We start from the raw sequence: 20,636 nt of genomic DNA, 5'->3' as shown, positions 1-20,636 counted from the left end.
TATATAAAACCAGTTCTTCTCTTGGATATCTCTAGCTATAAAAGATAGCTTCACTCCACCCCCAGCCCCCAAATCACCCTTTAATTTATGGCGTCATTCCACAAGTCACTGGAATGAAATATTTTTCTCTTGTCCTTTTTTTGACAGATTCTCTGGAGATTGACAGTGACAGTGAAGAGGAAGAAGAGGAGGAAGAAGCAACGAGCCAAGATCTTGCAGCATACATTGTGAGTGTAGAAGCCCAAAATTCAATTCCACCACAGCAGACAAGCACAACTCAAACCACTTTCAGGACCATTTTCATTTTCAAGTAACTCAGGAGGGCTGTGTTATCATCACGACATCCAAACATAGCAAAACTGGGATAGCTCAGTTGGTAGAGCATAAGACTTTTAATCTCAGTTTCATGGGTTTGAGCCCTGTGTTGGGCAAGATTCCTGCATTGTAACGGGTTGGCCTAGATCACCCTTGTGGTCCTTTCCAACTCTTCAAGTCTCTGCTTTTAACAGCAGAAGAACATTTTCTTTTGGTTTTTAACATAATCTCGTCAGCAAATCATGGGATTCGTCTCACCACCGCATCTCTCAGAACCCTTCTGTTAACTCTGCTTCTTTTTCTCCCCCCCATTCACTATTCTCCCTCTCCATAGCTCCTTTTTTGTTGTTTTCTGACTCAACAGGCTCACCTTCTCTCTTCTTTTTCTCTCTCTAGCCTATTAATTTTTGTGTTTATATATTTTTTAAAAAATCTGCATCCCATCATTTGCTCTTCTCCCCCTATGCTGTCACAAGTTTCTCCACAACTATTACCCACCATTTCTCTTTCCTTACCCTACAGGTTTCTCTGTACAACACATCTTCGTTCTCCTTTTCTTCCCCAAACCCCTCCCATTGCCCCATCTCCTCCATCTCACTGGCAACAGGCCACAAGTCTTTCAAACTCCCAGCAATTCACATCAACAAAGAGAGTCTCAGAAGTAGTTGGCCAAGTGGTGTGGCTGGTTGGAAGCTCCAGTAGGCACCTTGTTATCCATGGAGCTCCTCCCTGTCCCCAGTTTGGATGGGTGATGCTAGGCCCTAGATTTATGACACACATCTGGAAAAGGACCACAGACAAATATTTGGAATTCCCCCTCAAGGAGGCTGCAATTGGCTTGGGGGTCTGTAAGAACAGCAGCAGACATCCGTGTTCTGAAAGGATGACTAACAAGAACCTCACAAAGCCCTGAAGACAACCCTCTCCATTGTGCATTCTGGGCATGGTCCTGTCTACACAACAAGTTTTGACTGGAGAGTGAGTCACTCTGTCAAGACTTCTTGCAGCTGCAGGGTCGGCCAGACTTAGACTCTGAGCATTAAGTTGCTCTCGATTTTGCGATAACAATTCACTCGTCTTTTCCCCAGTGATGGCATACCAGGCACCTTGGGCCTATGTATTTATTTTTGTACCTTCTTGTAACGGGGCTGGGTCACTGTTGGTTATAGCTGGAAAGTATGCAGTAGTCTAGCCCTAAACTGTGGCTGCAGTTTAGATGGTGGCCAGCGGCTTTTAAAAACATCTCATCTCATTTGATTCTTGTTTGTGTGTTGTGGCTGCAGCATTTTCTGAGCTTCACTGAAGAACCTCAGTATCCAACGTGGAAGAAGACACTGATGCGACGAGCCAAAGAGGCGCAAATGAAAAGGTTTTGCAAAGCGCAGGTAATACTTGCATGCTCCGCTGGTGGACGGGCACTGATACTTTTACAGGGATCATCCCAGTGAGGAACAGGGCTGCAGAAATTAAGGGTGGAAGCTTCAGATACCTTGCAGCCTGCTATTTCACATCTCAAGCCCCGAGGCCGTTAGGTGTCTCTAGAGAGTCTCCCTGTTATTATAAACAGCTGCACACTTTATGTGGTGAATGTTTGCTTGCATATATCCAAGCTTTACTACCATTTCCCAGAGAAAATTCATTATGTAGACATCCAGCTGTTCCAGGAAGGGTTTCCAGCACACAAATGCTTAAAGATTCACTTGGGGTAGGGAATCACTCTTGTTGTGTTTGCTGCATAAAATGGGGAGCTGCCCTATACCAGGACTAATGATGTGTGACATTGTTGACCTGTATAAAAAGTATTATTTAATGGATTTCGAATCTGCCCTTTAGGAGATACACACACACACACACACACACACACACACACACACACACACCCTTCTAAGCTGGATTGTAACAAATGAATGAATGACTAAAAAACAGTGTTCACTTCTAATGTGAAATAGCCCATTTCCACTGACTTGATAGTAACAGTTCCTGGCTTTAGTGTCACCCATGCACCACCTATTTTCTCCACTTTGGAGCCCTCTTCCTGTTAATTTAGATGTAAACTCTCACTTAGCTTCCCCCACTTTTCCTCTTGTATCCTAGTTGCTCCCACTGTTAATGTCCCACCCCATATAAGTAGGTTAGGCTTCCTGAAACTGGAATGTGATGCACTTCAGAACTCCCATGAGTCCCAGCGCCAGACGATTGGACCAGGTTCTTACTTAATTAATTTTTATACTGTTTTACTGGTTTTTATGTTGTATTTTTTCATACCGCTTGGAGATGTTAAAATAGGGTAGCAGTTTAGAAATGCTTTTAAATAATAAAACATCTCAAGCAGACCTGCTTCTGGAAGGGTGTATATAACTACTGTGTACTGTATATATACAGTTGAAGCTCACAGTGCAGGATGTTTGGGTTACGTGGAAATGGTGTGCTGCTTCCTGTGCCGAAACACCTTCTGTGTGAAGCCCTAGGTTGACTAATTTGCTCATTCAACTAATTGTATAAAGTATTTCCAAATTTAATTTATAGAACTGTATGAGCGTGATGATTATAATAGTTATAAATCCTTTGTGAGTTATTTCACAGCAGTTGATAGGTTCTAAACTGTTGCAAATGGTACGCACATATAAAGTTAATGGCAGAAATATTCTAGAAACTGTATAATGACTAAATTGCGCTTATAGTCTTAAGTAGCCTGTACATCCACAGTTTCAGGTGCTGGAGGGATTGGATCATGCCCTTAGATTTTTAATGATGTAACACACGGGCATTTTTTGCTTCATAGACAATCATAAGCACTGCCAGGTTTTGCCAAAAATGTACTACTACCCTATAAGAGTTCCTGCCAGCTATTCTGGGAAGCTATCCACCCGTGCTTGGGTTCCTCTTCCTTACACTTTGAAATGCTTTCTTCATTTGACTAACTCTTTATTGCTTGGGCATTCCAGTCAATCCAGAGGAGGCTGGAAGAGATTGAAGTGACTTTCCGAGAGCTTGAACAACAGGGAATAGAGCTGGAGCGATCTCTGCGGGAAGAGAGAGGTAAGAGCCTGGGCTTCCGCCAAGAGAGATGGGAGTGAGGCTGCAGCCTATGGATAATACATGCAATGGCAGCTGTACTCCTGGGATAACTTCTTCCCTCCTTTATCCTCCAGGAACAGATGCTGAACTAAAACAATGGATGAACCAGCTGCTTTCCCTGGTCCAAAAGAAGAACAGCCTGATGTGCGAGGAGTCTGACCTCATGATTGCGTAAGAGACCCTGCCTCTCATAGTTTTGAGACCTGGTACTCATGTCAGTTCTGATCACAGGGGAGTTGGTACAGCACTGCTCCTTCCTGTACTATCACATGTAGTGCTCAGTTTTTCTTGATACCCCAGTGGCATTATTCTGGTTCCTGTGCTACCTTGAATGCCGTTGACAACCCAACTTAGTTCATATTCAGAGTGCTGGAAGATAGTGTGTCACACAGACAGCATGAATAGAACTACTGTGCCAGTCAAGGGTGGGGAAGGGAGGTTAAGGGGTTTAGAGTTGCTCTTGGACTTAGTAGCAGATCTCAGTCCCCTAAACCATTTTAAAAAGTCATTTTTGTCCCCTTTCCTTGCTTGGTTTTAAACAGCTAGCTCATTTGAAACAAAACATACAGCTGGCAGAATACACCAGCCTTTCATTGGACTACAGCTCCCATCATCCCTGTCCACTGGCCACATGAGCTGGGGCTGATGGGAGCTTGAGTCCAGCAACATCTGGGAGGCTGATGCAGACCAGCAGTGGTAATTCTGAGAATGAACCCATGCAAAGTTGGCACTGGACCAGACCTTATGTTGAAAGTCTGCCATGTGTATATAGAAGAACTACTCCCCTGGTAATGTTCTGTAGATAGAAAGGCCTCTGTAAACTGCAGAAGTATTGGCTATCTCAGAGAGAACAGGACCTTTCCCTGGGAAGCTCCAGTTAGACAAGGCAGACATGCCTTATTCATTACTACTTTAACTCATGCCCAATAGTCTGTTCTTAATGAGGCTTAAAGTATATGGATATTTGAGCTGACAGTATACAGAGGACTGTTACTAACAAAGGCAGAATCAATTGGAAGACTTCTCAAGAGTGGATCTTGTATACTATCATGAGCTTCTCAATTATGGATGACCAAAGTTCTCAGTTGTTATTTATTACCCCATAGGGTGCAAGAGCTGAAACTAGAGGAACAGCAGTGCCAACTGGATCATGAGCTGCGCCAATACGATAATATGGACGGTAAGAGAGAGTATAAGGGGTCCAGGTTTATACTAGGAAATGTAGAGAAACCCAAGAAATGCTTGCCAAGCTATTTTTTGTAACTGCTGCCCAGTTAATTGGGAGCATATTTTTATTCATTCACAGAATTGATTACTGTAAATCAATTGATTGAATGAGGGGAGGGAAAGGTCATTTAGGATGGATACATGAAACAGAAGCTTGCTACCCTGCTATTTACTATATCTGATTCTCTTGGGCTTTAAGCTAGTTGGCAAAGGAACTCAAGGCTCTTGCATCAAGCAGAATTGTTTTATGCACTCAGTTATGCCTGCTGTAGTCTAGTTAGAGCCCGTTAGTTATCAAAGTAAATGAACTCTGGCATCTTATATGTACCTGCTTCTATCAGAAAACCTGCGTACCATTGCAGAAAGCAGTGCATGTGATTCCTGCCCACCCCCTGCTAATTTAGCATGGCTCAATTATTCAAACTTTGAACCAGCTCCTTTGTTCTCATGATCTGTTGTTAGGGTTAGATATTTTCATTGTGCGTATAGAATGTTTCTAAATACACACTGGTGATGGAGAAGACGGGGTATGTGGATTAATTTGTCCTAAACAGAATGCAATTCTGGGAATGTCATAATGGAGACACGCTGTCTGCCTGATTTCACTTAACTGCTGAGAAGAATTACATATACAGACGCTAAACAGAGATTTCATTCACAGCAGGGGTGGGGAGCCTGTGACTCTCCAGATTGTTGGGACTACAATTCCTGGCCAGTGGGCAGGGATAATTTGAGATGCAGTCGTGTAATATCTTGATGACCGCAGGCTCCCTATTTTCTATGCCATAATAGTGACTGACTTGGAGCCGCATTTTTGTGTGTGTTTTTTAAAGAGACTTCAAAAACCCTAGAAGACCAGCTGAAAGAGAAGGAGATCCTGTCCCAGCTGCTGGAGGTTGTGAACCAGCGCAGTGCTCTAATTGAGATGCAGGAGAAGAAGCGTCTAAGTGAGCTTTACGAGCACGCACCAGCATTTGGGGACCTTGGGAAGATTTGAGAGTTGGCTATATTGAAGCTTTTGTCTTTGTGCAGAAGCTACATTTTAACACAAGTTCCGTTTTAACGCGTATCTGCAGAGGACTGTGATCTTCAGCAAATATTTGTCTGAGGCACCCCAGTAATAATGAAGGCCAAGGTGCTGGCTGCAGCTCTGTGCTGTAAGCATCAGGCACTTCAGTGAGTTCGTTCATTAGCAGCCTAGGCCAGCTGCCTGGGATTGAGTCCCTTGCCCTCCCCGCTGCCCTGCAGATTAGTGTTTGGTAGCTGCTATTAGGTGTAAGGAGAACAAGCCTGACCTTGATGCGAGTGTTTTTAAGTAGTAAGACTGGAAATATGGCCATTTTTTTATTTTATTTTTTTTATTTTATTCTTTTTGCCAATAAGTGATTTCATTATAGTGTGTCTTAAGGTTGTCCTCCAAATTCTTCTTTACACTGGCTACAGGGAGACAATATTGCACATGTAACTATCTATAGCTGCCTGCATTCTCCCCTATGAAAAAGGCCTCATTTACCAGGACAGCTCCTCTTTCATGCCACTTCAGGCAGCTGCAATGTTTGCCACTTGGGTAGCAGGGGGCTGCTGCTGCTGTGCAAGTGAGCATTTCTGCCTTCACCCATGCTCCAGCAAAGCAATATTACTTGCACCTCCCACTCCCAAACTAGCATGAGATATTTGGAGGGACATAAATGCTATATAATTTAATATATAAACCAGGTGTAGGGAACCTGTGCCCCCCACCCAGTGTTGTTGGGACTACAACTCCTATAATCCCTGATCATTGGCTGGATCTGAAGGGAGTTGGGAGTCCCAACAACACCAGCAAGGCCTTTCTAATATAAACAGTTTACAGGGTATTACTAGGGAGGGGGCACAGACCTGTCAGTTGAATGAGCAAGGCTGCATGCAGCCTGCCAGGAATTATAATAAAAAACAGCATGGCCACTGGTGAAGTGTGATCCTGTCACACAGTATCTGGACAGGTATCTTTGCCACTCATACTCTACTTACATGTGTAATGGATTGCCAGCTATAAAACCACACAGGTGTGGTCTGAATATAGTATCCCAAAGCAATAAAAGAACAGCCACTAGAGAAGAATTAGGGGCACTTTTTCATCACCATAAACTGCTCCTGCAGCAAGCCCCTTTACAGAACAAGGGTCAGACCTCTGCGGCTGAGGAGATGGCTACCTGTTAGAATCAGAAGGTTGCCATGCCTGAACTGCTGTTAAGCCACAGCTCTTTTTATGGGCTGTGTGCTCCTCTTTCAATAAAGATGCATGGAGTGAGCTGGAAGTGTTATCCTGCCTTTTCTCATCCAAGCTAATTTAATACAAGGAAAAAAAATATATCCCACAGGTATCTTCTGAAGTTTTCTTGGGCTCTACTTAACTTTTTGAGAAGACAACTGTGATGCCTGCCTTTCTCTCACTAAATGAGAATGGCAAGGAAGGGCACATAATGAAAGATACGCAGGTAATGTGCCCAGATGGGAGAAACCTCGATGAAAGCTGCTCTGAACCCTTTGAGGAAGAGGAGGCTACCGGATAAGCTTATAAACAAACACTCACATGCATCAAAAAGATACTGTTCTAGGCTGGACATGATTACCTACATGCTTTCACAGACCTGTCTGCTATCTAGGCTATTTGCATGCAGCCTCTCACAATGTTCTCAATGTAACCGTGGTTGACAACTACGTCTTCAGTAACACACCAAACCATTTTCTGCCTGCTAGGTGAGAAGTACTTTTTGTCAGCTTGGCACAATGAAGAGGGGCATGGGGTGGTACGATGGGGGTCATCCATGGTAAGAAAAATATATCTACATACCAAGGTAGGATTCCTGGTCTCATTTGCATATAGGTCTCCATCTCTCCCAAGATGTTTTAAGCTGCTAAAAGGGTGAAATTCAGCCTGAAGACTGCTAATCCCAGCTCTACAGGTTGCCGCTGGTGTCAAAGGAGGGCTTTTCCAACAGAAGAAGAGTATTTAAGAGATTTTTAAAAAGACTCACAATTACATAATACGCTACTAAGAACTGTGCTGAAGGCTAGCTCCTTAGCTGAGAGCCAGAAGTGCTAGTGGCATGTCTTTTGCATGCAGGTTGCAGGCTGAGACTGGCATCTGCAGATTCCCAGGATCTTAGGCAAGACAGCTGGGAAAATGCCCCCTGCCTGATACCCTGGAGGCCTGTATGGTTCAATGGTTTGACTTATTAGGAAGCAGCCACACCAGCCTTAAGCTTGCTGGCTGGACTGTGGGAAGCCCTTTAGCATCACTTCCCCCCCCCCCCCACCTCCAAAGAAATGCAAACAACAGCGATCTACTTCACAAGAGCTGCAGGAAGTATGATGTCAGTGAAAGGATTTCGGTACATTCAAGTGCTAAGCAAGCAATTAATAAAAAGGGTTTCAAGAAAAAGAATTTCACCAGTAAATGCTACTTTCTGCTCTGTTGTATTTGAAGACTGATTTATTCTGTTTTCAATTCAAAAAGGAACTTTGTATAAACTAGAAATGCTATACACATTTTAACTCGTCTGCTTAACACCAGGCTTTTACAGTACTAATTCAGCCACCCGACTCGGTCGGAACAGCGTGGTTTGGTTTGATAAATGCTGGTTTCTAAACAGCCACAAGCTGAACCGCATGCAGTTGAACTGCTTTCGTTTCAAAATTCCCTTCTGCACAAATCGTACTTGTGCTAGAATCCCTTCAGCAGAAGGTCAGAACTATTCGTAGAGAGTTTTATTGCCCTAGAATTAAGCTAAAAATAATAATAAAAAACTTCTACGGCAATCGCTGCCACGTGCTTAAAAAACGACTAACCCTTAGAACCTGGCGGCACAGAGGAACTTACGGCTCCCGGAAAAGCTTTCAGCACAGTCTCTTGGTCCCTGTTGGAGTTCCGGCAAGCGACAGGCCTCACCGAGAGCTCAGCTTGTCCTGGAGTGTCTGCAGCCCCACCCGCATCTGCTCCTCTGTCCCCTGGAGCACCTTGACCTCGATGGTGTGGAAGAGGTAGAGCACAGCCGAGATGAGCAACACCAACACCCCCAGCAGGCTGAGCAGCGAGAAGGAGAACTTGGGGAAGGGCTGCAGGAGGGCATCGCCAAACATGGAGCTCAGGCCCATGGTCGCCTGCATGAGCAGCAGCAGCACGGCCAGGACGGCCATGCGGCCACAGGAGTACTGCTGCCGCTCGGCCGCGTGCAGCCCTACCCGCACCTCCATACGGGCTTCGTTCAAGACGTCCACCAGCACCGGTTCTAGGAAGACAGACGGCAACAGGACTCAACCACAGTGCATGTTGAGGCAGTAAAAGCCCTAACACATTTGTGTCCAAGCCCACTCGCTGGTCTGGAGAGGCAGGCCAAGACTGCTGCTTTATGCAGAGATACTGGCTTCTTGACTATGGTAGTGCATGCCTGCAGAGAAGCCAGGGCCCTAGCGCAACGGCCACACTCTTCTCTCAGGGAGGTTAATGGGCGAGAGCAGGCCTTGAAGGAGCACCACTGGGGATGGAGCAGGCAGGCTTTGCCATCCCTCCCCTCTTCCCAAAGGCATGAGTACTTGCTCCCTCCTGTGCCAAAGCAATGAAACTGGGGTACTCACCAACTTTAGGGTGGTTTAGGCTTTTGCCTAACCCTCTCTTGTTCACAGATAGTGTGGCTATGACAGCTTCATGGTCAGAATAAGGTATGTCCTTGTTGGGAGCTGTTCCAGTAGTTGTCTCATGGCGGTTGCATTTTACTTCATAGTGAGACAAACCCTACAAGAAGGGAAGTTAAGCAGGAGAGCAAGGTGCTTATTATGCACGTGTGTCTTAAATAAGTAAGGCTCCCAGAAATTCTAGGCTGTAGACTACAGGTGAAGAGGGTGGGGAACTATCTTATTAGAGTCCTCTTTGAATGGCAAAAGTAATTTGGAAGTGTCCTCAAGGATTAGCTAAAGAATTCCTATGTCTGTTCTATCATGTGCTTATTTGGCCATGCAACTCCAAGGAAAGCTATTCAGCAATGTCCTTGAGCAACTTCAGCAAATTCATCTTAAATCTAAACTTTTGCCATTTAAAATCCATTGCCCTACATCTACAGTGTTTGGCAACAGGCGCATTCTTGCCATCAGCTTTGGGGTAAGATTTTAATACAGACTGAAGATTATTTTCAGGCTCAACGTCAATCTGATTTTCTCATGGGTAATAGATGTGCTCAGTTCTTTTCACCTTTTCTCAATGATGTGACCTTTAAGCATATTTGCTACCCTCTTCTGAATTCTCCCCAAAATCAGCATAGGGCCACGGTTCTCACAAACGTCCACCTCAAACCGAGGAATTAGTTACAACTGTAGTTCCCCTCTTACAGGAAAGGCTGGGCATCTTGGGCAACTTTCCACGCCCCAGTGTTAGAATAGGAAGGAGCAACAGCTGTGGTTCAAGTAGTACCCACATGTTTACAGAGTTCAGGAAGTGATCAAGCAGTGCAAGCTAATCTAACTCCCCAAATGCAGCAAGTTCTTGCAGAAGTGTGCTTAGTGCTTTGCTCATTTTGGCTCTAAAGCTTTAAGTGTTATCCTCATGTCTTGAAAAGCCAGTCCCAGCTGTTACACAGAACATGCCCAAAGACAACAACAGCAGGAAATCAAGCAAGTGAGTTCAACCCGGTGCCAAGAGGTTGCCCGAGGCCATACCAGTCTGTGAGCACATGGTTTTGGAGACTATTGGACAAAGAAGACATTCCAGACTGAAGATACTGACAGGAGACAGACCTGTCATGGGGCTAGTGCCAAACCATATTTGACAGCCTTTATTGCTTAACTGCTTTCTGAACTCTGTACTGTCGCAGTCTGCTTTCTACGTGTTGAACTTGCACATACCTTATACAGAATGTAGTCAATACGAATCCCCTGGGGATAGCACCGCAGTTCTTTCTTGCTTGTGAAGCAGTTGGTGGGCAAGAGTGTAGAGCCATCCTCACCACCCTAGGAGCAAGACCAGAGTCTGAATTCCCAGTTCTAAAAAAACCAGAGGTGGGGGAACTTTCTCAGCCTGAGAGCTGCAATCCCTCCTGGGCAGCATTTCAAGGGCCATATGCCAGTAGTGGGCGGGGCCAGGGACAAAAGCAGATGGAATACCTAATGCACATTTGCGTACTGTAGGCTTATTTCTACACACACTCTCACACAATCACTATCCAGACAAGCAACGTGCATTATCAGAGTTGAAGGACACATTCCAGCCACACTCTTAAGTATGGCAGCACAGGCAGTGAGGGGTGTGGCCTGGAGCCAGATAGGGAGGCCTGGAGGGTCACTTTTGATCACTGGGCCTGAAGTTACCCACCCTTCTAATAAAAGATACTAGAGCATCTGCAGCAAGCTGTGTTGTGGAAGAAGCTGCCAACTGAGTCTGGCTGACAGTGCAGCCTGCAGAGCTCGGAGCTTTCAGGAAGGCAAAAGAGAGAGCGAGAGCCATGTGGATGGAAGAGGCACCTTTAATCTGGTTGGTATAACCTATCTCTTGACATTCTTACTCAAATAAAGGTAAGGTTCTAGTTTCCAGGCCCCAAGGGCAACTTTCTTTTCCTTTTACTGAGTGACCAAAGGAGGGAGAAGCACCTCTCCTTTCTGGACCATTTCATAGGGCGGTACATGGAGACTCACCTCAACCTTCTCTGCGGCAATGAAGGAGTCCCGAAGCCCTGCCCAACCTCGCAACAGCCTGATGCCCACATCTTCTGGGTGCATGTTCAGATCCCCACCAAGCAGCACCACATCGGCTCCTTTTGAAGTATGTCTGGGAAGATGAGAAGATGCCACAGACTGAGAGGAAACAAGCAGCCCTCAATGATACAAGGATGTTTTTTTTTGTCATGAGATCTAAGCCATGTTAGACTTGAATTCTACTACACACCCAAAACCATGGCTGCATCCTCTCCCCCTATCCACCCATTCATTCTGTCGCCGGAGCGATAGCATTAGATGGACTGAGTATGTTCTAAGCCAGAGCTCTGAATTACTGCCAAGGAGGGAAACCAGCTAACAGAGAGAGGGACAAAGCGTGCACACACAAACCTCATTATAAAGATTTTTGGAGTCTCCCCATGACTTACTGTATAAACTGGGCAAGTTCCCAGGCCTGAACTACTCGGTGGGGCAGGTAAGCATCCTTCTCCCGGCAGTACTCTGCATGGAGCTTGGGAGGAAGAGAACAAGACACACATGAAATTCACACTTGCATAGTAATATATGTGAAATCGCAAAGCAAATGTACTCGCCTTGCTGCCCCACTTTAAGCTGATCGGGGAGCCTGCGGCAGAGATCAAAAGCAACAAGATAAGGATTCTATAACAGACAGTGGGATTTCACAGTTTCAGAGACACACAAAGCAAAGAGTACCATCTGGTACAGATACAATGCTAAACTACTGTTTCGCATTACTGGTATAAATCTTGGGCTTTTGTGTGCACTCTTCTTCTGCTCCAGCAAGATCACAAGCTCCTGCTTCCACTTTCAACTAACCATGCATTATTGCTAAGCCCAAACGTTGGAACTGTGGTTAATCTTAACAATGTAATAGAGAAACTAGACTACAGATTGAAGTTGACTTGACCTTGGACCAGGGATGGGGAGCCTGTGACCCCCACCAAATGTTGGTAGGCTATAGCTCTCACTGCCCCTGACTTATTGTCTATTCTGGCTAGGGCTAGTGGAGTTCACCAGCAACGGGAGGGATACAGGTTCTCCATCCTTGCTATCAGTGTTTGCCCAAGTAACTGAATAACAAGGAGCCACAGTTAGCTGAAAATAGAAGTGAAAGCTTCTATCTCCTCTTTGTGACTATGCCAGAGAAGACGACGGGAGCTTGTGATTCCAAAACTTATTCGCATTAATACCAACCACAGTTGCGTCCGAAATGCTGGTTGTGTGAATGGATGAACAAGTCCCTTGTTTCTGTAGGCAGGGTTTGTTATCTCCCAAAAGGTGCCCCAGAATAATATCCTCCGATTGTGTAACCCAGGCTTCACTAAAGGAATGATCTCGAGATGTCATTACACTACAACTCCCAGCATGGCCAAGTGTAAGTAGACCTCAAAAATATTTCCACATGTAGCTTTCGGGCTTCAGCAGACTAGGCAACACTGATGCTCCTGCATTAGTACCAAGCTTGTGAAATCATACTGCTCATTAAGGCTGCCTCCTGTGGGAGTTTCTCTCACCCGTTTCATTGTGCCGGCTTTCTATTCCTCCTCAATGCTAAGATAATTTAGACATAGTCCCACAAGCAGAAGTTAGTTTATTGATCTTTGGGACTGCACTCACTGCTTGCCTGGCATTACACAGAAATTTTATTTGCATTACCTACTAAGCATAGCAATAAAATAAAATACAATATGCTGAGGATAAAGCTAAATGCTTAGCTATACAAAATACGTTCTAGAGGTTTACATCAATACAAATGACAGAATTGATACATAATCCTTTAACTACTTAATCCTTTAACAGGCAGCTTCTATTCATCTATGCAATGTGGCTTGCATTTATTGTACCTTGGGATAAGAATGAACAGCAGCTTTCTAATGATGCATACATTTGAGAGAACACACAAAAATCCTTCTTTAAAAGGTGGTGTGTCATTTTCATTTTTAAGAAGGTGCCACCCAAGAAAATAAAAAGCCTTGGCTGTTCATGGACACCCCCTGCTGGCAAATAGGCTGTAAAAACAATGAGTATCACTTGTGAAGTCCAAGCCAGTACAGTCCCACCTTGGAAGTCAAATGGAATCCATTCCGGAAGTCCATTTGACTTCCAAAACATTCGACAACCAAAGCGCGCCTTATGATTGGCTGCAGGAAGCTCCAGATGTTCGGCTTCCAAAAATAGTTCACAAACCAGAACAGTCACTTCCGGTTTTGTGGTGTTTGGGAGCCAAAACTTTCGAGAACTAAGCTGTTCGAAAACCAAGGTATGACTGTAATCAAAGGATTTATTCAGCAATCTAAGCAAATCTGAAGTGCTATCCTGTGTTCCTCATGTAAATCCTACTCACATTTAGACAGACAGACAGACACACACACACACACACACACACACACACACAGATGATTTCTGTAATCTTGCTCCAGGAGTTGAATAAGTTTGTAACACACAAATAAAAAGAATACAACAAAATAAATAAAACTGCTCACATGAGTCACATAGATGTTGAAAACAATCTCCTGTATCTTCAGGACCACAAGCCCCACCGATTTGCCACCAAACCAGTCTCCGTGCTGGAACTGTAAAGAGAAGAAAGTGGAAGACTGTAGAAGAGATGTGGACAACGCTGGTCACAGTGAAAAGAGCCTTAGAAGAAGGGTGCTCTTTGGCCCGTTCCCCACCTCCAAGCACGGCATCGCCCACTCACCATGTAGGGGTAGCCATTCACAGAGTATTGGTACAGGAAGGTGTCCAGGATTTGATATCTGGAGAAGATGCAGAGCCCACTGCCAATCACTCCACTGTGAAAGACACAGGCACCACAGGCGTCAGGTGGGGGGGGGGACATTGCCAATCCTTGCTGTTCCCATCCTCCATTTGAAATCAATAGCCAGAGTTTACAGAAAAGGGCTGGCATTTGGGACTCCTTGGAATTATTCCTGGTTCTAGGGACAAAGCGAAGTCTTCTGACACCGTGACAGAGTCAAGACTGAAAAGGGATGCTGCCTCACCATTATTAGCTTCTGTAACAGCACGCAAGTCAAGTCACAGGTTCCCACCAAAATGTACATTTAAGAAGAGTTTAATCAAGTGGCCTGTACAAGGTGAGTCTGTAAAACTCAGATTAATTAATGTCACAACCCATCCAACCCATGCATCCTGCACCATGCTGCCCATGTAGTGATCCAGTGCGCAACCATGGGCTCTGTTTCACAAACACAGCCTTAAAAATAGACCTGTGGGCTATTCAGTCAGCATGCCACATCTGGAAGGCATGGACTGCTAAGGGAACAAGGGCAATTAAAGAACAATTATCTGTCACAAGGGGTGAGGCTGCTGCACAAGCAACAAGGCACCTGTTTCCAAGAAAATATTATTTTGATCAGCTAAAGACCCAACTTATTCCAAGGCCTTTTATGCTAACCTGTCTGAGCTCTCAAGAAACTAAAGAGTGGAAATGATTTCCTACCAGTGTCTGAGAGGGTCCTCTCTAAAAATCATATAAATTGCACATCTATGAAGTCAAGCCTATACTAATTGAGCTCAGCCATTGGCATGGACTATTCAAGCTCCTTTTTACCTTTTAAAATAGTGGGAAGAAGGGTAGCAGGCACACAGCTTCTTTTTCAGCTCCCAATAATCTCTCTCGCTCCACACCTGGAAAAGCAGAGAGGTTGTAGTCACAGTGACTGCAAACCAAAGAACAGAAGTGGGAATTGAATCAGTGGGCTAAGTTGAAGCTAGGCATGGGGGGGGGGGTAACCCCTCCCCTCCCCTAGTATCCCTCCTCCCCGATTAATCATGCTTATACAGCACTTCAAGATCTTGCCATGCTCTGCCCACAACCTATGCCAATACTAGATGCACTATAACAGATTTAAGTACTCACCTCCTGCAAGAGCGCCAAGTCATATCCCTCCTGGTTGAGGACATTGCCAATCAATTCAATGCGCTGCTGCCGTACTTTGCTCAGGTAGCGAATGGCCCTGGAAGGGAGAGAAAGGGAAGGAAACTGAGTGAAAGATTAGGTTCCAACTAGGCTCACTGCTCATTTCAATCTTAGCCCTTCATTACTTACACCTGGTAAAGAAGGCAGTATCACACTGAGATCCAAAGGAAGCACCCCTCCCAATGCAAAAAGCACACCTGGAGGAGCAATTTTAATCAGGACTACAGTAGGGAAGGAAACAGTTAAATCCCCTCTCATGACTGAGGCAAGCAGCCCTCCCACAGCAGCTGTTGTTGCACATTAAGGAAAAGATCTGCACATTAAATGCAAAGAAACATTGAATGCATTTATGTACAAGCAGCACTATAAGAAAAACTGGTCAGACACAGACAGAGTCAGGCCTGGCTGTTGCATGCCCCCAAATGAGGTCATAATGGGGTGGAAGATTCCTGGGGTAATACAAGGGACTATACATTCACCAGTGCAAAAAAGAATTAGCTGAAAGGAGTTTTTCTCCATGACTTGCTAGCAGCTGCTTTGTTTGTTTTACTTGTTTTACATGGGAGAGAAATAAAACAGATGGCCTCCCTCCCCCATCCTGAAACCTGGCACGATAGACTCCATCACCTGATAATTTTACCATCTAATTATAGGACATATGCCTGGCTGAAATGTGTCACTGAACAGTGATAATGTCTCTTTTTTACCTGAATGAAGAAGAGAGAGAGAGAGAGAGAGAGAGAGAGAGAGAGAGAGAGAGAGAGAACGAGCACGCGCATGCCGGTGTAAAACCTTTGACTTTTGTGTGGCTAGAATGTAGGACACTGTACAAAATTAAGGGTCACATGCATTGTTCCATCTGTTTTTTTCTCTGGCCTGCCCACTTGAGTCTCTGCCCCACCCCCAAAGTTTGTCCTCAGCATGAAAAAGATTCCCCTCTCTCTCCATTTAAGCATAGATGCATGTTCAGCCAAATCACTTAATCATTGGGTTGGAAAAGGGCAGGAACAGAGAGATTTACAATACCCTGTTTTATTTACATAAAAACAGCCCCAGACACGGGAGCTTCATCATTTCCTCTCTGCAAACATGGAAACAAACAGGTGAAGAATGCATTTGCCATAACCCAGAAGACTCAGCAACTTCTTGATCAGAAAACATGACTGAACCTTCACCAATAGTCATGCAGATCAGAGCCAACCCTCACCTGCCTTAAACAAACACAAAGAAATAAAGCAATGGAAAAACTCACCAGCAATTGAGGTCAAAGACACGCAACTGCAATTGAGGGTCCTTATCCATCACAGTGGGGACAAGACAACACAGAGGTGGGTTTCAGATGGTTGCACTCACAATGCTGACAGGTTCTGCCTCCAGCTCTCCGGCAAGCAAGGTGTCAGACTTTGGCTTTGCTCCTCTGCCAGAAGAACAGGAAGTGTGACTGTAATATTGCAAGCTAAGACGGTATGCACTGGCAGCTGGAAAACAAGGAAGGATGAAGCCTTGGTGGCACTGATTCAACAAGCAGCACATGCTTTTGTGGCCAAGGCCTATAATGCCCCTCTCTCTGCTAAAGCCCTCTGGGCAACAGCATCTGAAAGTCCTTGATAGGAGGGAGAGGTGCAAAGATAAGATAAGACCTAAAGATTAGCAGAGTTATAAAGCATTAAAGGGACACTCTCAGGTCAAGCAAGGCCCATCTTTTGCCTGTTACAATCCTGATAGCAGGAGTCTTTTGCTTCAGTGCTGTCACTGCCACCAAAACGCCGCAAATGCACACCTTTCCAGGCAATAAACCCTCATGGTAAAGACAATACTCTTGTAATCATTTAGGGCCCATCAAGCTTTTAAGGTCCACAGGCAAACGTAGATCTTTGAGGGTGCTGGCGCCCCATTATTCCCTCTCTGGGCACTTCTCTCTCATCCCAACGTCACCCCAGACAGAGAGAGAGAAAGCACACACATACAAACTTAGCTTTTCCAAGGAATCTGGGTGAAAGCTGGAACCAGCAGAATTAGTCTGAATCTTGAAAAGCATATAGAGCTGAAAGAAGTGGGAAAGACTGGCACTCTTCCAACTTCCTCCTTTAGCTCTGTGTACTTTTCGAGGGAGAAATAGGTAATCACCCTCACCAAGGGAGGTGTGTGTGTGTGACTTCAGAACCTATGCAGGTACCACTGCATGCCACACTGATGACCAACACATCACAGGGCTAGTCCTTAAAAAAATATAAAAAAGCATTATGAGTGATTCCACAGGCCTACCCACTTTTTAAAAATATCATGTGTTTACTTGGTAGATTCTAAAGTTCTTTCCTACTGGCAATCCCTCCGTGCAAAGTTCCAAGGACAAGAAGCTGTGCTCACAGGTCAATGACACCCAATCCAAGTCTCAGTTCTTGAATTTCCTTCAAGGATCTGTTTTCAACCATGCTGGAGTGCTGGGACACCCATGACCAAACCTACAGTATTTACTTATATCCCTCAATATCACAATTCCTCACCATCATTTATGGTTTTCACCAGTGCTTTCCCCCCTAGAAAAATAGTTGCCAGTACTCACCGTGAAGCTCTTACAGTAAGTGCCACACTTTTTTAACCCACAGAGAGAGAGGTGCTGGTATTGTGTACCCTGGAGTACCCCCTGAAAATAAGCACTGGTTTTTACTGCCCTTGAGGCTAGGGATTTGTGTCTTATTGAACTGAATCAGACTCAGTATGGCTTGCCCAAGAACCCAGGAGAGAGTGCATGGCAAAGCAGCAGGGGGTCTGCTCTTCAAACTGCTTCCACCCTGCCCTCAAACCATTCCCTCCCATCTTCTTTGAATGCATTTTCTTACACTTGTTCACCAGGTGGAATTAGCAAGAAAGAGAAAGTAGCTTTCCTTGTGTTCACTGCCAAGATGAAATAAAATGGCTGTGGTAAATATTTTGACCCAAATATTTTCAACCATATACAAGCAGCAAGAAATGACAACCACATGTTGAAGACATGTAAGTAAGGATGGAGCAGATTGTAAAATACATATGCCAATCTACCGTTCAATTTATGTGTGTAAACATCCAGCTCCCAGAAAATATATTCATTGTGTTCATATTGAGCCTGCCTTATCCCCAAGAGCTTTGGGAGCATAGCACTTCCCTTGTGCTTCTCGGCGAAAATTTACTGCCTTTATTTCTTCAGTCTATAGCAAGGATGCTTTAGTTAATACACAGCAATGGCAAACTGCATAATGCAGGTGTCAGGATTAGCACTGCATATCACTGCAAATGTTCATTGATTTCTGTGTTCAGTCTGAAGCATGAAACTGTCCTACAACTACTATTTGCTAGCTGTGCTGTGAAACGACAATAGACCACAGCTTCTTCATGCATGCAATGATTTACACACAAGTAATACTGTCATGTGCCTACCTCCCGGGGTATTCATGTACTCCCCTACAAACAACTTCCTTATAAGAAGCTGGCAACAAGGGAAGGAACACCAATTCAAACAAAAAAACTGGAACAAACAGAGGGGGAATGAAGGAGTGCTGAAATGTCCACACTAGCATCAATATCTACAGGCCCATAAATTAGTTGCTAATAAGCTTTTTCTGATTCAAAATAATAAACGATCTGGCATCCGTTCAGCAGCTTTTTACATTCTTGGAATTTAGGGAGCAGAGTATTAATTTATCTTAGGCTATACATTCAAGTTGTGGTTGCTGCATCGTAAAAATACTGCAGAGCTGGAAAGGGTTCAAAAAAGGACAATCAAAATGACAAGGGAATGGAGCAACTTCCATATGAAGGAAGGTTATAACATTTAGAGCTTTTGAGTAGAAGGGGAGGGACACAGCAAAATTATAACATTACTCAAGAGTCTGGAGAAATAATATTTTATTCCTCTTTTAATAGTAGTATAACCCAGACACATCCAATGGGGCTGAATAGTGAAACAAAATGAAGAACTACACACAGTCCATAGTTAAACTAGAGAATGCAGTATCAGCCACTAACTTGAATGGCTTCCAAAAGGAGCCTAGGAAAATTAATGAACCAGAAGGCCACTGACGACTACTAGGCATGATGGCCCTGTACTAACAAGGTGTAGTTATGACTAACTTTAGACGAATCGGGGACAATATGAGAGACTAGAGTGTATGCACATATCTGTAAAGACAGGCAAAATCCAGAGATGGTCAATGCGTGCTGTTGGATACAGCATAATCAGAGATTACGGGAGCTGTCGTGCAACGGCACCGGGAAGGCCACAGGTCCCCAACCTCTGTTCCGATGGCGGCTAATGCAAATGAATAAAGTCGCATTAGCTGTCAAAGGCCAAGAGAAGATTGCTTTAAAATCATATATTTACTAGTATGCGTACACCCCCCGTTTCTTTTGGGAGGGGGCGGAGGAAGGAAGAACGCAAGGCTGCTGCAAAATAGCAAGAGATTAAAAGGTGGGGGGGGGGGGGAGAACAAGCCAAGCAAAACAAATCCCTAAATCACACTAACACAATGTGGCAGCTTGAGATCAATTCCCCGGATTGCGCTCCCTTCTCTTGGCCGCATTTCCCCAAAGGGAAGGCGACTTTGCGCTTTAGGATCTTTTCCCTTAAGCCCTATATAACCTGAAACGTCCCACGGGAAGGAGCCATAATTAAGCCTGTCTTCCGGGCTTCGATCCCAAGTCGATCTCGGAGCGCAGCGCTTGGCGCTCGCGGGAGTCTTCCAGCAGCGCACTTTATCGATCCACTATGTTAGATCATCGATCGCTCCGAGGCGAGAGTTGCCGGCTCAGGCAGAGTTTCGGTTATGGCAGAGCAAGACCAGGCGCGGCTGGAAAGAAGAAAAAGGGGCGCGCAGCGGGCGTTTGGGGGAGTCTTCGAGAGCCACTACGCACCTGGCGGGAGACGCTGTCTAGGCCGGCCGGCCGAGCCCCACTTCCCACTTCTTGCTTCCCTTCACTTCATTCTTGGCGCGGAGACCTTGCCTAGCCGGCAGCAGCAAGAGCCGGATTCCCGCAGTCGAAGAGGGCCAGCCTCGCCTCTAGCCGTAAGGCGCGCAGTGCATCCCGGGGTTTGTAGGCCTCCTTCCGCGCAGCAGCCTCATCTTCAAGGCTTGCCTCCTGCCCTGAAGAACTACAAGTTCCAGGAGGTGGCGCTGTCGGCTCGGAAAGGAGAAGTGCTCGGTAAGTGGGGGCTTTAAAAAAAGAAGGCGGGACTGCAAGTACCGAAATGCTTTGGGGCGGCCGCAACCTCTTCTGTCGGCAACTCTTGTGCTTTTGAAGAACTTGTAGAAAAGTATTAAAAACTGCGCTGCCTCCGCGAAGAGCGGTTGCAATAGAATGAGATATGAGAAAGCACGGCAGAAAATGGCTGTGC

At 45.1% G+C, this 20,636-nt stretch overlaps 2 protein-coding genes across 6 annotated transcripts in view; one reads left to right on the top strand and one right to left on the bottom strand.

The window, feature by feature from the left end:
* MICAL1 (microtubule associated monooxygenase, calponin and LIM domain containing 1) overlaps nucleotides 1-6,917 on the top strand; it is a 47,353-nt gene extending 40,436 nt beyond the window's left edge. For all 3 annotated transcript variants that reach the window (XM_079982510.1, XM_079982509.1, XM_079982511.1), the window contains exons 19-24: nucleotides 148-227; nucleotides 1,599-1,700; nucleotides 3,261-3,354; nucleotides 3,468-3,564; nucleotides 4,500-4,573; nucleotides 5,454-6,917. In XM_079982510.1, coding sequence (XP_079838636.1) covers nucleotides 148-227; nucleotides 1,599-1,700; nucleotides 3,261-3,354; nucleotides 3,468-3,564; nucleotides 4,500-4,573; nucleotides 5,454-5,617 — 611 coding nt within the window. In that variant the 3' untranslated portion in view covers nucleotides 5,618-6,917. The remainder of the gene's footprint in view (nucleotides 1-147; nucleotides 228-1,598; nucleotides 1,701-3,260; nucleotides 3,355-3,467; nucleotides 3,565-4,499; nucleotides 4,574-5,453) is intronic.
* A 1,160-nt stretch (nucleotides 6,918-8,077) lies between these two features.
* On the bottom strand, nucleotides 8,078-20,183 carry SMPD2 (sphingomyelin phosphodiesterase 2). 3 transcript variants are annotated; one of them, XM_079982521.1, is made up of 11 exons: nucleotides 20,156-20,183; nucleotides 16,521-16,685; nucleotides 15,209-15,305; nucleotides 14,900-14,976; nucleotides 14,027-14,120; nucleotides 13,809-13,898; nucleotides 11,733-11,815; nucleotides 11,284-11,416; nucleotides 10,498-10,602; nucleotides 9,238-9,394; nucleotides 8,078-8,891 (listed from the first exon to the last, which is right to left on the bottom strand). In XM_079982521.1, the coding sequence occupies exons 2-11, from the start codon at nucleotides 16,568-16,570 to the stop codon at nucleotides 8,548-8,550; spliced, it is 1,230 nt and encodes a 409-aa protein (XP_079838647.1). In that variant the 5' UTR covers nucleotides 16,571-16,685; nucleotides 20,156-20,183; the 3' UTR covers nucleotides 8,078-8,547. The 3 variants fall into 3 exon arrangements, with proteins under 3 accessions (XP_079838647.1, XP_079838648.1, XP_079838649.1); XM_079982522.1 differs by lacking the exon at nucleotides 20,156-20,183 and adding an exon at nucleotides 19,884-20,051; XM_079982523.1 differs by lacking the exon at nucleotides 20,156-20,183 and adding an exon at nucleotides 19,768-19,897.
* Nucleotides 20,184-20,636: the final 453 nt, after the last annotated feature.

The sequence above is a fragment of the Podarcis cretensis genome (genome assembly GCF_951804945.1).
Source record: "Podarcis cretensis genome assembly, chromosome: 6".
Taxonomy (NCBI): Eukaryota; Metazoa; Chordata; class Lepidosauria; order Squamata; family Lacertidae; genus Podarcis; species Podarcis cretensis.
The sequence above is the reverse complement of the archived record's forward strand: the minus strand, read 5'-3'. Positions and strand labels throughout refer to the sequence as shown.